Source organism: Cetorhinus maximus, chromosome 2 (assembly GCF_964194155.1).
Source record: "Cetorhinus maximus chromosome 2, sCetMax3.hap1.1, whole genome shotgun sequence".
NCBI classification, from domain to species: domain Eukaryota; kingdom Metazoa; phylum Chordata; class Chondrichthyes; order Lamniformes; family Cetorhinidae; genus Cetorhinus; species Cetorhinus maximus.
The window spans coordinates 131,764,385-131,780,069 of record NC_135880.1 but is presented as its reverse complement, the minus strand read 5'-3'; the positions used below and the strand labels follow the sequence as shown (position 1 = coordinate 131,780,069).

At 44.3% G+C, this 15,685-nt stretch overlaps 1 protein-coding gene across 1 annotated transcript in view; it reads left to right on the top strand.

The window, feature by feature from the left end:
* mtap (methylthioadenosine phosphorylase) overlaps nucleotides 1-13,979 on the top strand; it is a 212,922-nt gene extending 198,943 nt beyond the window's left edge. Inside the window, exons 7-8 of the mRNA XM_078569460.1 lie at nucleotides 4,653-4,775; nucleotides 13,816-13,979. Of these exons, the coding sequence (XP_078425586.1) occupies nucleotides 4,653-4,775; nucleotides 13,816-13,854 (162 nt within the window). The 3' untranslated portion in view covers nucleotides 13,855-13,979. The remainder of the gene's footprint in view (nucleotides 1-4,652; nucleotides 4,776-13,815) is intronic.
* Nucleotides 13,980-15,685: the final 1,706 nt, after the last annotated feature.

Below are 15,685 nucleotides of genomic sequence, written 5' to 3'. Positions count from 1 at the left end.
GTTTTCACCAAAGAGAAGGACTTAGTGGTCGATTTACCTGGGGAAGAGTGTGTAGATAGCCTGGATCATGTTGAGATCAAAAAAGAGGAGCTGTTAGGCGCCTTGAAGAATATTAAGGTGGATAAGTCCCCAGGGCTAGATGGAATCTACCCCAGAGTACTGAGGGAGGCAAGGGAGGAGATTGCTGAAGCCTTGACAGAAATCTTTGTATCCTCACTGGCTACGGGTGAGGCCCCAGAGGACTGGAGAATGGCCAATGTTGTTCAATTGTTTAAGAAGGGTAGCAGAGATAATCCAGGAAATTACAGGCCGATGAGCCTTACGTCAGTGGTAGGGAAATTATTGGAGAAGATTCTTTGTGACAGGATTCTACCATTTGGAAGCAAATGGGCGTATTAGTGAGAGGCAGCTTGGTTTTGTGAAGGGGAGGTCGTGTCTCACTAACTTGATCGAGTTTTTCGAGGAAGTGACAAAGATGATCGACGATGGAAGGGTAGTGGACGTTATCTACATGGATTTCAGTAAGGCCTTTGACAAGGTCCCTCATGGCAGACTGGTACAGAAGGTAAAGTTGCATGGGATCAGAGGTGAGCTGGCAAGATGGATACAGAATTGGCTTGGTCATAGAAGACAGAGGTTAGCAGTGGAAGGGTGCTTTTCTGAATGGAGAGCTGTGACTAGTGGTGTTCTGCAGGGATCGGTGCTGGGACCTTTGCTGTTTGTAGTATACGTAAATGATTTGGAGGAAACTGTAACTGGGCTAATTATTAAGTTTGCAGACGACACTAAGGTTGGAGGAGTTGCAGATAGTGAAGAGGATTGTCAAAGGATACAACGTGATATAGATCGGTTGGAGACTTGGGTGGAGAAATGGCAGATGGAGTTTAATCTGGACAAATGCGAGGTAATGCATTTTGGAAGGTCTAATACAGGTAGGAATTATACAGCAAATGGCAGAACACTTAAGTGCATCGACAGGCAGAGGGATCTGGGGGTACAGGTCCACATGTTACTGAAAGTGGCAACGCAGGTGGATAAGGTAGTCAGGAAGGCATATGGCATGCTTGCCTTCATCGGCAGGGGTATTGAGTATAAAAGCTGGGAAGTCATGCTGCATAGAATCTTGGTTAGGCCACACTTGGAATATTGCGTGCAATTCTGGTCGCCACATTACCAGAAGGATATGGAGGCGTTGGAGAGGGTGCAGAGGAGGTTTACCAGGATGCTGCCTGGTCTGGAGGTTATTAGCTATGAGGAGAGGTTGGAGAAACTCGGATTGTTCTCACTAGAGCGACGGAGATTGAAGGGCGACTTGATAGAAGTTTATAAAATTATGAGTGGCATGGACAGAGTAGATAGTCAGAAGCTTTTTCCCAGGGTGGAAGAGTCAATTACTAGGGGACATAGATTTAAGGTGAGAGGAGAAAACTATAGAGGAGATGTGCGGGGCAAGTTTTTTACGCAGAGGGTGAGTGTCTGGAATTCGCTGCCAGAGGAGGTGGTGGAAGCAGGTATGATAGTGGTGTTTAAGAGTCAGCTTGACAAATACATGAATAGGATGGGAATAGTGGGATATGGACCCCGGAAGTGCAAAATGGTTTAGTCTGACAGGCAATATGATCGGTGCAGGCTTGGAGGGCCGAAGGGCCTGTTCCTGTGCTGTACTTTTCTTTGTTCTTTGTTCTCACAATCATGCCTGACCTACTGTCTGTAGACATTTACCTTCCCTGTGTAGTCCAGCTTCCTCCCTTTGTCCCCCACGAGCCTTCATAGGACTGCCAACTCCCTCCCTCAGTCAGCCATGCCCCGTTCCTCTGTCACAGCCGTCATCCGATCTCGATGCATCAATGCCTCCTCTCCCCTGGTTCAATAAAGCTCCCCTTACAAGAAAAGCAGCTCCTACCCAAATCCACCAGGAAGACTATCTCGCCTGCTGCACGCCACTTTAAACCAGTTGTGAATCTGAAGGCGTATTTCTTGTTTGCTGCATTCTAATTCCAAAGGTATAATTTAATCTGGTGAAGCAGTATTTTAATAAGCATGCATGACATGCTAATGTATTAAAAATAGGTTCCTGCTGCTTGCCTTCAGAACGCGCTATCCATTTTCAATCTGCCGCCAACTTTCATCCCATCATTGAGAAGCTGATGTTTTGCCTCTCACTCAATAAGTGCCCCTCCTGCCTTGTTTCCCACACCCGGGAGCTTCACAAGAATCTGCAAAATGGATACTTTGGCTTATTTACACAAAAAATGGTTAATTTGAATTTTCAGCACAGAGTAATAATATAGTTCACAGCATGATATATTTTATTTCATATGGGGGGGAAAGGCAGTGTTGCATTTGTCGAGCCTTTTTTTAAAATAAAAGCATCAAACTTTTCATGCCAATTTGAGTTCTTTTTAACTGAAATACATTGTCTTAATTTCTACATTCATATAATCAAATAAAGATTGGGTTCGTTTTTTAAGTGTAACAAACATGTTCCTTCCATTTACTTTACACTTCTAAGGTGTACGAGAATAGGGAAAAAATTATGAATGAAATCTTTGCTACCAGTGGTTGAGTAGAGAGAAAAGAGGTACCCAAGCTGCCAGAGTCAGGGGAGCAGTCAGCGTGACCAGGGACATAAGTCTGAAAGAAATGGCAGAGGTAGGATGGAACAAGGCCATGGAGGGATTTGAAGATAAGGATGCCACGTTTGAAATCAACATGCCAGAGGACAGGAAATTATTGGAGGTTGGCAAGGATGGAGTTATTCAATGAGTGGAGCGTAATGTGTGATTGGCGTTTTCCATTCAAAGTCAGCTTCCAGGTTCCCGCAGGCAGCAGGGGCCAGTTTAGGTGCCTAGAAGCAGCCTCCTGGCAACAAGCTGGAGGTGCCAGCATGCCAGGCAGGAGTAGAAGCCCTCCCTGGCAGGATGGAGAAAGCAGTAGTCTTAGGCTGCCCTGTGGTGAGTTCACCACCCTCTATCTCTCCATCGATAGTGGTCACCTGGCTGCAAGATTCATTTTTTTGGGTTAATGTTTAAAATTGCAGAGAGATAGGGTGCCTCCATCTTGAAGCACCCTCTCCCTCCCTTACCCTTCCAGAGCAGGTTCAGTCCCAACCCCTGTTTCCCATCCCCGGAGGACAATTCCAGGCCCTTTAGTCAAAAGTATGGGTAATGGTTACAGAAGAGGTGAGGGTGAATTAGGTAATCCAAATCATTCCTTTAAATGTTTTTTAAAAAAGAATAAATGTTAAATAAGACAGGCACTTATACAGGCACCTGATCACAACCTCAGGATGTCTCTCGAAAAAAGAAGGCTGAGGGGTGACCTAATAGAGGTCTTTAAAATTATGAAAGATTTTGATAGAGTGGGTACAGAGAGAATGTCTCCTCTTGTGGGGAAGAGCATTTTGATAGGTCATCAATATAAGATAGTCACCAAGAAATCCAACAGTAAATTCAGAAGAACCTTCTTTACCCAAAGAGTGGTGAAAATGTGGAACTCACTACCACAGGGAATGGTTGAGGTGGATAGTATAAATGCATTTAAGGTGAAAGTAGACAAGCATGTGAGAGAGAAGCGAATAGATGATTACAATGGTATATTTAGATGAGGAAAGATGGGAGGAGGCTCGAGTGGAGCATAAACGCCAGCATGCACTGGTTGGACCAAATGGCCTCTTTCTGTGCAATATACCCTATGTAATCCTATTTCCTGATACTTCATATTCAATTAATTTTCTTTTGAAGTTCAGTCACTATTGTTAGCAAATCATTTTCAGACAGCAAGGTCCCAAAAATAGCAACCATTTAATGATTGATCACGGGAGCGCCGTTGGCTAGGAGAACACCTTGCTCCTTTTCAAATAGTGCCTTGGGATTTACCTGATTCTACTTGGATCACAAGAACAGGGTACCTTATTTTAATATCTCATTTGACAGACGAAATATGCCTGGCAATGAGACACTGCAGCACTGCATTGAAGTATCTGCCCATATTATGTGTTCAAGTTCACAAATATGGCTTGAGCTCACACCCTTCTGAGTCAGAGGTGAAAGTGCTACTTTAACTAAGTCAAGCTGATCTATTGTAATAGGAATGCAGCTCAGCAGGAAACTATACGTTTGGTACTAGCTATCACTGAATACTCTGTCATCAGAGAGGAGTGGAGCATTAACATTGGCCAGAATTTTACGACCCCGTCGCAGCAGGGATGAGGTCGTAAAATGCGGCGAGGCATTCTAAACTCCATCGACTTCGGCGGGAACATAAAATCCTGCTGGTGTAAAATTCCGCTCAGTGTCTTGGAACATTGTGAAACCTGAAATATCATGATCCCCAATCAATCCGGTTTGTCAAATGTTGTGATGTCAATATTGTGTCTTAGTCACTTACAATACTCAAGGAGTCTGTTCTTTTCTATGTTGCATAAGGATCATTAAGGATCACATTTCTCCATAGGAAGTAATGTTGTGGGGAGGGAATGGGAACAATTCCCTTTGGGCATTTTATGTGGAAAACAAAAAAGGCTTTTGCAAAGTGTTTATAATTTTGTCTCACGCAACAGACAGAAGAACTCCTCCGCCATGGATTTGAATGAGTAAGTAAATTATTTTCGATAAGGAGAACTGATGATTTTTTCCTCATTCAAACTACAGGTCTCTGTGGAAAAGGTCCTCAAAGTAATGAAGGAGAATGCAAACAAGGCTTTGAGTATTATTCTCACCGCAATTCCACGGATTGCATGCATGGATTGGTCTGAGATCATCAAGAGTTTGAGAGTAAGTTATGGAAATACAACCTAACAGCAATTTGATAGATCACAATGCAAAAGCAATTAGTCTTTGATGTTTAGCGACTACGTGTAAACCCAATCCTCAGCTGTAAGACAAGCAGCTACAAACCTTGGCCTTGTCTGATGCGTGAAATAGAGCCTGTACAACTACTTTACTGTAATTGTCAAATTGCCTAAGATGGTAATGTCGTTGCTCCAGTTCAGAAAGTTGTGGGTTTGAGTCTATGTCATATTCCAACCGTGTATCAGAAATTCAGATGTTAGGGGTGTTATTTTTCAAACTATTCTTTTAAATGGTCAGAAACCACAGGCAGTGCATATCAGAATGTCCAATGTCTATTCTTGACTGGTGAGGCTCCCTACCAAAAATCCAAAGTTGGAAAGTTTCCCCCACTTTATATTTATAGCGCTTTTTGTTTTTATTTTAGATTTGCAGAATTCACAGTTTTATAAACCTAAAGTTAGGCAACCAGCGCTAACTGTGAGGCTTTCCCTGATGCAAAAAATTATAAGACGAATTTTCCAGTGTAGAACTTGTTCTGACTTCCTTTCTGATATTTCCTTTTGTCCTATAGGAAAAGAACTAGAAATGCTATCGATAGAGTGCTCTGGCCCTTGTACATGCATACACACACTAGTTGTAGGGAAAGTCCAGCAGTAAAGGCTCGCCTACACATTGGAAAGTACCGAGTGCCTAAAATATCATCTTCCATGGGTAGCTGTTGTGGGGTTCCATGTGACACATTCTATAAACAATTTGAAAAGCTGTCATCGTTGTTCATTCTTAAAATCATTGTGGTTGGGTAACCCCTAGAAGAAAAAGCAGTCCAGAAGCAATTTATAATTTGAAATGAATGAATGCAACAGCTAATTGTTTTTGTTTAGTAAGGTGTTTTACATGTTCTAACCATATTTTAACCATTTACAAATTTGTTGGCCTCAAAACAAAAGTTAACACATATGTGTAATTTTCTTTTATGCTTTTTGAACACTTCTTTATGGGGGAGAAATTCATTCATGTACCAATGGCACTAGGCAGGCTTATTTTGATTCCAGGGGACAGGCAGTGTGCGACCTCTATCAGCAAGACGTTCTTCAATGATATCATTGAAGAATGCTATGCAGGCCACACAGATAGTGTAAGAGTGGCACTACATGTGCAAATTTCTCCCTCCAAATGTTTCTCCTCCCAGTCAGATATAGTATGCACCAAAACAAAAGCTCTGTCTGCTCCAAAATTAGGGAAGTTTCCTCTCTGAGCCTTATATTATGAAACCAAAATACTTAAAACGTATTTATTATTTTGATACATGATGGAAATTTTCACAAAACATATTGCAAATGCCAATCTTAAAAGAACAGGAACTGTGTGTCAACATTCCAACTACATCAACAGGAGATAAATGGGATGAAAACCAGATTTATTGCAGCGGAAAGCTAATTTATTGAATAACTTATGCAAGCCTATTTGTTGGAGAGAAATTTTAGGAGGGTGAAGCCTTCACTAAATGCTGACAGTGAATGGTGTACTGCACTGGCTTTACTTTTTCTATTTCTCACACCCAACATCTTTGTTGCCTTTCTGAATTAGATAATGAATTTAGTTTCAAATGATGAGGAGTTCGGTGCCATCAGCTTATAAACCAGATTCTGGGACTGTTGAAACAGATTTTGCACAGAACTCAGAGTCAGCAGCAAGGGTTGGATTTGAACCTAAGCCCCAGAGGTCAAAGGGCAGCCGGCTGAGCATTGCACCTTTCTCTTGCATTTTTTGGGAATCAGAGAGCGTCTTTCCGTCATATCAATCACAGATAAGGCCATCTCTGATCTCTTCCTTCTGTGTCCACCTCTGGAAAATTCTCTCTCCCAATTCACTTACAACTGCACTCTTAAAATCCCAACCGACTAGCCTTTGGCCCTTTATTCACCATGAAGCTGCAACTGCTGATCTGCTCAAACACACCCTCACCTCCATGCTTGATATCCTAGTCCTCATTAAAAACATTACTCTCTCTTGCGCTGACCATCCCCCATGGTACAACCCTGATCTCCATGGTACGACCCTGATCTCCATGGTACGGCCCTGATCTCCATGGTACGGCCCTGATCTCCATGGTACGGCCCTGATCTCCATGGTACGGCCCTGATCTCCATGGTACGGCCCTGAACTCCATGATATGGCCCTGATCTCCACTCCCTTAGGTTCAATGGATGCAAACTTGAATGAATACGCCAAACAACTGCTTTAGCCACTCAGCCCCAGATCCACTCTCCTGTTTTCCTGCTCTCATTTGCCAAAACTGCTCACCATTCCAGGATCATCCTGAAAAGCAAAAATGATCCCAGTTTCTTTTCTCTACTGCAAGCTGTCTTTTGTAGCTTCCCCGCCCTGTTTCCTCTATCCTCACCTCCAACAAATGTGAGAAGCTTATGGATTTCTTTGTCGCTGACATTGAGACCATCTGATCAGCTGCCTCTGCCACTGTGGGCCTGTTGATAAATAGGGAATTAGGGTTGCGTTTACTGCTGTTGCATTTGCATGACTTCCTCATGATCAGCCCAATCAGAAAGGGGCTGTCTAAATTGCTCCCTGATTTCCTTCTCTTCCCGCACCATCTTCTTATGCTCTTGCTCCTGGGCTACTCACTGTATGGCTGGTGGCCAGGGCTGTCCCCTAATGGAGAGGCTTTAGAAACAACCACAAATCTTGACAGCTCCTCTTTCAATTACTGCAGGGCTTCACAAGTACAGTCCAAGAAGTGTATGCATTATTTCAGCATGCCAGTGGTCTGTTTTTATCACATTTTGTGTAACAGCATGGCTTTCATTGTATACATGCCGAAGATGTGTACATGGGTTGTGCACTGGAGTCCTCAGTCATGTTGTCAGTGGATAGCATTTGTTGTCCAATTGCCATCCTTTGCTTTGCCGTAGCAGCTGAAATGTCTTATGACTGCTGCCAGGAAACCAGGCATTGACGTCCATGATTTCCTGCCAGTGGTCATACACCAGCTGGATGCTGAAGGAGTGGAACTCCTTTTGGCTCCAGTATAGGGAAGAGTTGACAGGTGACTCCTGCTGCAGTCAGTGCACACCTTATCATGGGGAAGACTGCTATCCTTGCAAAACCAAGTACTCGCTCCACCTGTTTCTCTCTGGCAAGAAAGAATGATATGTAGTTAGCCCTCTTTGAAAAGCGAATTTCAGTGTCCTGCGTTTCTTAACCATGGACAGGAAACTGATGTTGCAATAGCTCTAGCTCCAAGTTCATCATCACGGTCACCATCAAAGTCATTGGCAGTACAGTCCTTGCTTTGTTCTAAGGTAGCAGTTACGGCTGCAGCAGGTGGCAGATTTCAGTGGGGGTATCCTTATTGAAGCACATTTCACACATCGTTTCCTTACTGAGGTTCAGGTCGCAGAATTGCTCCCTTAACACCCTGGATGAATATAGCCTTCTGCTGAGGGCCCTTCTCCTCCTCCCTCTTCCAGCAACTTATCCTGCTCTGCATAGCATCTCATTCTCACAGTCATACTGTATTCCAAAGGGAACGCCTACTAGTGTACACTTGCCTTGGGTGAATTAATTTGTGCAGAAGCTTTGAAGTTGCAAAAATCCCATTAGCACATGCATGTAAATTTTTGCACCTTGAAACGATAGAAAGCATCAAATACTTGTGAAATCAAAGCAACAGCCGGAAGAAATTAACCAGCATTAACCTGAAAGTAGTTGATAATTTCTTTAAATAGTGGCGGTGCAGACTGAAGGCTCAGGGTGGGGGCCTTTCTGTTGCTGAACACGTGTTTAGCTCTGTAAGATTGAGAGGGCTTTGGTTGCAGTGTTGAGCTCGAAAATGGCACCACTGGCATCAAAGCAGCATTGTGTGTTGACAGACATCATTATCTGGCTGCTCCGCATATGTACAACACCCTTTCACAGCACACGTACTGCCACCTTCACTAGTATAGCATTTGGCGCAATACCCTTCAAAAGTGTATGCATGCTGTGGATGCCAGTTTGGTTAACAAACCACACCCAAACACAAACAAAGGACATTACCATTTACAATTTTGCACTATAGGAGCTGAATTTAATGGTTGCAGAAATGGCATGCCAGAAAATTGCTGACAGCCCCGTTATAGCCATTTCTGGGAGCTTCAGCGGGATTGAAAGTGCCAGCCATCAGGGTTCCTGGGCCTTTAAAAGCAAAGATGCTGCCTTCAAGAGTTGCCAGCCAAACGGAAGGCTCTTCAGCGGTAGCGGGAACAGTGGCCACTGCTGGTACTGCAGCAGGCCCTGGACCAGAAGCATTGCTGGAAGCCCCAGAAGAAGGGTGAATGACAGGGGCATGCCAGGACCAGTCAGGCAGACCATTGCGAGGAAGGGGTGGGAGTCTTTTTTGAGGGCAAGGGAATTCTCCCAGCGGGACAACCCTTCAGGGGCTGCTCTGCAGAGCACAGGGTGCCAGATCGGGTGGGCAACCCACCCACTCCCAAATCCTGCAAAGAGGCCACCAGGATAGAGCAGCGGCGGAATGAGGCTCATTAAGGACCTCAGTTGGCCTAAGAGCCATAGGTCGGCAGCAACCTTCCTGGCCCTGACTTCATCAGGAGGAGTCAGGAAGGTACTCCACATCTTTCCGCTTGATTGTATAGAATCCTCAGCTGCCAGCCTGCTCTGAGGAGAGGAATGAAATTCTGCCCTTAGTGCGTTATTTCAACTGGGAAGAAATTGGATAAATCCCCTGTCCAGTTCTCATTTTTGTCTTCTCATGGATCTTGATCTCTTCAATCTTCCTGCACTAGTAACATTGGGTGGAAACTTCTGTTCCCGCCAGCAACGGGAATCGTGGCGGGCAGGGAAGCAAGATTTGGCGGGTGGACAAAAATCAGTTTCCCGACGGCAGGAAATTAGTTTGGAATCTTGTTCTCCCAACTTTTATGGTGACTTAAAGGTGTGTCAAGTGTCCTATGGAGTTGTATCAGGAACCCCATTTGCCTCTCATGAACGCATATTGGAAGGCCAACACACTGGAATCTTGTTTTTCCCTCCAAATTAAGTGCCTGCCAGCGGGAATTTAGAACATTCACTTTCATGATTGTACATAAGTGGCGTCCACCTGGCAAGGTAGACTGCTTCCTGGACTTTGAGGTCAGTAGACGTTGCTTTTATCTTCCTTTAGCACCATCATTGAGAGATATCGGCTACCTGTAGCACAAGCTGCTCCTAGGCTGGCACAGGGGAGGGGTGAGACCGGGCAGGATCCGGGTTGGCGGGTGGGGATGGTGGTGGCAGCCGAGGAGTAGAGTGGAAGAGTGAATGATTGTCCAGGTGCCGTTTAAATCTGACACCCGGGTGTTGGAGCCTATGTTACTTCCTGCCCACCCCACCACAAGACGCATAATTGATTAGCTGAACAGCACAAAATCTCACGTGTTGAGCCCCCCTGCTCTCCAGCGGAATCACTCTGACTTCTGCTCCCAACACTGGACCTAGTTTCCAGAACAGAAGATTCTGCCCATTATCTCCTTGTAGGATCGATATGGTTATTTAATTACACATATAATGTAATAGAGTGAAGTTGGGCACTCAGTTGATTCACCTCCTGATGCACACTATCTAAGCTCACACTAATGAGAATGGCCACATGGGTGTGAGGTGTCAGGTGATTTCTGGTGTCTTTGAAACTATTACCCAACAAGAATCAGTTGCATCAGGAAAATAGAAAGAATATTGCTTAAAAGAGAAATATGTTGCTAAAGTTGCTTTGTCTTGCATCAGAACAATGTAAGAATGCCAAACTTCAAATGATCACAACAGTTTATACCACAGGAAAAAAAGGTGCTGATTGGTTGGCAAGTCAACTCTGGTTAGCCGAGTTGTTGCCATGTAGAAAGCAACGGGGAACTATTGGCTCCCCATCCTTCTGGGTAATTCAAAAAAGGTGCAAGGCTTGAGCATATTCCTTTTCATTCCAGAGAATGGTCCCAGTGGATGAATGTCACTTCTAGCAAGCATAAGCGAGCCACGTTTTGAGCTCAACTAAGAGAGTGGGGAAACTGAGATCATTCTTCAAGTCTTCATTTATCTAACATTTTAAAGCCCAGACCGTTACAACTCAGTTGCTGCCTAAATTTCTCATCAAGTCACCACTCTCTCCTGAACTCCCATTAACCTATGACACTTTTGAGCATGGCTTGGCAGCAAAAGACTTGCCTTCTCAATTTGTTGTTTTTGGAATCAACTTCTTCCAGATGGTGTAATGAAATAAGCACTCAGTATAATGCTCTGATATGCCTTACTCAAAACAGTTTGTAAATATTGCTGAGAAAAGAGGTACGCTGTCAAAGCTTTTCACGTTGCACTCAACAAGACAGTTTGCAAGAATACCAGTGGTAAAGGGAACATCAATTTATCCTGACATTGCCACGGGAAATGAACGAAGGAATAGCTATCACCCCAATCTTTTATTTAGTTGAAAAAGGCACAATGTGTGGACATGCGCCTTCCGTCTGTAAAGGACAGTCCCCTATGTGTGAATATATGTAGCTTCTAGCATGCGTAGGTGAGCCACACCATCAGGATTGTTTAGCAAGTGCTGTCCAATCGTAGAATGGCATCTAATGTTGGACATTATATTTTGAGTTTTACAAGCACAGGCTGATTGGGTACGATCTGTACATTGCCTGTAACGAACACTCAGTGGGTCATACTGTTTGATATGATCTGCCAGTCTTTGGGCTATGCAGCCTGCATATCTAGCATCACAACAGCACTGAAATTCAGATACCATATTGCTCATTTGTGTGATAGGCAGAACGTCTTTTTGGCAATGTCTTGACCAATCGGAGTCAACCTCCCTGGTTTGAATTTGAACAAAAGCTTGGCAGTTAACTGTTCACTGGTGCATTCTCCATGGCAACGCCTCTATCAATCAGAGTCCATTTGCCAACCAATCACCACTCGCTTCTGAAGCAGTATAAACTGTTGTTCCCTTTATTATTGTTATTCTGAGCACAATACGAAAAGCTTCGACAGCATATCCTTTTTCAGCAACACTCAAGTTCTGTACTATCAAACGACAATTTGTAAATAAAAATGAGTTCCATATGTAACTTAAAGAAAAACATTTTACATGTTAAAGATTTTTTTCCAAACAGAATATGGCTGTCATTCTGAGTGAGGTGACCAACATTGACATTTCTGAGGCTTGAAAGCAGAGATGCTAATGAGCAAACTGGTATTAATGACATTGGGCAGAATTTTACGTTCCCTTGCCAATGAGTTTGCCGGCATTGGGGGTGGGGGGTGTCTGTAAAATTCCTGGATGGCCTTCCCACTGGGTTCCTGCCCTCCCTGATCTCTCCACAGTTTTACCTTGGGACAGGCGAGGCCTAGGCTGGCCCGCCTGTCCTTGTTCTAAAAGTGACCAATTAATGACTACTTAAGGGCCAATACCTGTCCTGCCTCAATTTTCAAACTAACAGGAGCAGTGAGTAGTGCAGGGGTAGGGGGGAAACCTGGGAACTGACCCTGCTCAGGCTTGGGCAGGAAGGAGGGGTAGGACATCAACAGCCTGCTTTCAACATCGGGCTCTCCTTCAAAAGGTCTGACATCTGTGGGTGCTCCTTCCCCTGCCTTTCCCTCCTCTACCCACCCTCCTGCTTCTCCACCACCACCCCACCACTTCCCGCGGGCCTCACCTCCCCTCCAAGCCCTGAATCCCCCACACTTACCTGGTCCTCAACCCCCAGGACTCAGACTCTGGAAACGGCTTGGAGACCCAGTCCTGTCCACTACAGCTTCTGGCAACGCTGGGTCTAGAGAGTGGCCGGCCAATCAGATTGGCCGGTTGCTCTCTGAGGCGGAACTTTCTCCTGAGTGAGGGGTGGAAGTCCCATCTCCAGACAATTAACACTAGCCATCCTAAAAATCCTGGCCATTATTTTTTGAGATGGAGAGGGTATGAACTAGTGTGACTCTCACCTCTGACTAAGTAGATTGGTGGGTACAAGCCCATTTCAGAATTGAGTAATAATCTCTGCTGACACTCCAGTGCAGTGCTGAAGAAGTGCTGCATTGTCAGAGGTGTCGTCTCACGGATAGATTTTAAACTAAAGCTCTTCCCGGCTCATGGTAAAGCTTTCGTGGTACTCTGTATTTGTGTTTGGTGTTGCCTTCATCAAAAGCAGCTCAACTGGTCATTCATCTCTGCTGTTTTAAGTGACTTTGCTGTATAAAAAATGGCTGCTTTGTCCATGTAATGATATCTAAACTTCAGAGAAAACAAAGCACTTGTTTCACTCCTTTATTTCTCAAGGGAAGTAGAAAATAAAGTTTAAAACTTAATTTTTTGTGTCTCTCCTGGTGCTGTTCCACTCTACCTTCATGTTGCTTTTGGTGAGAAAGTCACTTTATTTCCCACCAGACCTCCTAGTAAAAATATGCTGCATTTGGATTCCAACAATATCATTGGGACCTGATATGTGTCTGCTAGAAACGACCTCACCAGTTTTGTGAGGCTGTCTGCTGCTGGTTTAATTGAGAGGGTAAAAACATGAAATTGTAAACTCTTGGCACTTCCCATGTGGCTAAGTAGCATGGGAAAATATAACTAACCTACTTTGGTTTCCATTGTTAAAATCGCCCCAGTGCCCTTTTTTTTGGTCATTTGGAGAGCCAGAAACAATGCCCTGCCCTGCCCTGACACTAACCCAAAATCTAGTGGTTAGTCTGGTGATAACATTGTCTGACCTTCTCTGGGATACAATGTATGGGTGAGGGCGGTAGGGGCAGAAAATTGGCAGCATCGGGTTAGCTGCCCGTTATATATCTCCATTCAATTTGACATTTAGGAAAATTAAGCAAACTGTATTGTGGCTGCTGGTCCAATATCATCAGTTCCTGCCTTAACTAAAGTTGCAAGTTTCCCCCTGTATTTGTCATTGTTACAGTGAAGGACAATTTTACTTGCAGTCAATTCAAAGAATTATGTATTTCAACGATGCTTATCTTTGATTTTCAGGTCTCTCAAGAAGGATCAGTTATGTTGCCAAAGCATTAAAACTTAAGTGACTGGAAGACGGTTCAACTCCTCAATTCACATTACAGCCAATACCAGTGATTATATTCACTACCTGTTCCCAATATGTTACTGTATACATCACATCAATAAAAATTCAAACAGTCTCCTGAATTGTTGGCATCGAATTTTATAATCACCTACATCTACTTTGTATGCCACTCTCATACCCAGTTTATTCCATGATTTATTATTGTTATCTACAGAAGTGGGGAAAAGTTCCTCTCATCTGTTAACTTCGCCGACCCCAGATAACAATGAATTCAGATCACTTGTTTCAGCAAATTCTTTTTCCACCAAGTTATCTGAACTTGTGCCTTACATTTCTGGGGTCAGATGAAAATCATTAACTTTTAAAAATATTACTCATTACTTTGATTTCACCAACCCATTGCCTAATTGCATGAAAATTTTGCATCTCTAAACTGGTTTTCGATCAGTAGGAATGGATTTTAATCATTGTAACCTTGGCACCCCACATGGACAGTAGGCCATCAAATGTAGAAGAAATTGGGCAAGTTTTTAACAAACACTGTGACAGGATCCTGCAAATGTGTATGAAGTTTCTTGATATAGCTGTCTTGACTCCTTCATACTGAGGCAGTCTCAGGTGCTTTAACTTTTCACACTGCCAGATAGCCTTCATGGAGGCTCTTGGATGATGAGGTGTATCTGCTGAAGACATAGCTGATGCCAACCAGCGTGGAACTCCACCACAGAGGTACCTCAGAGATTCAACCGTACGCATCTGTTAACCAGGGCAACCATTGAGCAGGCCATTGGCTCGCTCAAAATGTGATTCCAGTGCCTTGACCAGTCTGGGGGCGACTTCCAACACAGCTCTTCAAAGGTCTCACATATAGAAATGGTGTACTGTGCAAAGCTTGACACTACAGAGAGCAGTGGAACTGGCACCAGAAGAGGCTGATGAGTGTTCCAGGTCCTCTGAAGAGGAGGAGGAGTTAAGAGCGGAGCCGGGCCACACAGAGGTTCCGCTGATGCCTGCACCCATTCACATGCACTCAAGAGAAACCTGTGTCTCCCTATCCAGGCAAGTTTCACCTGAGTCCTGGGCTGCCTGCACTGCACTCTAAGCACCCGGGCACCTGTGATAGCAGTAGTGGCTGTACTCGCAAGCTCATGACAAGATTGAGATTCCCTTGATCAAATTAACCCTAAACAACTAACCCTCCCATTGCAACACTTTGAATCATTACAATCACAGATTTCACTCCCACGCTGCTCTATTTAGTATATGAGGAATAAGAACTGCATATGCCTTATCATTTAGCCAGCACTAACCGCTTCATTACAATAAAAAAAAATCAACATGACAGTCACATAAGACAAAGCACTGATGTGATTCCCATTATGAAGTTAGTAGTGTTTCCACATTCTTTTCTGCATACTTCAACATGTTCCCTGTGTGGCTGGAGCAGGTAGAGGCAGCCTGCTTGCTTCTGTGCTCCAGTAAATCAGATGCTTATGGCGTCCATCCTTTGGTTTGCGGTGCCTTTGAGGTTCCCACCACAGACTGGCCCAACTGCATCTGTGTATGGGCAGCCTTTGTCGTGGGGGCCAGGAGTCAGCCTTTGTGCCTCCATCAGAGAGGCTGAGGAGTCACCTGCAGAGCAGCAGGCACCTTGAAGAGATTCTCCATTGCCATCAGCCCTGTCTTCTTCTGCCCTTTCAGGGCCCACCTGCACTTTCCTGCTAACCAAGAGCAGGAGAGCACCTAGTAATGTTCCTGTGCATCTCTAAGCCATCACTGCAACCAAGTGATCAGTACTGAAAACATCTGTGGAGGCTGCTG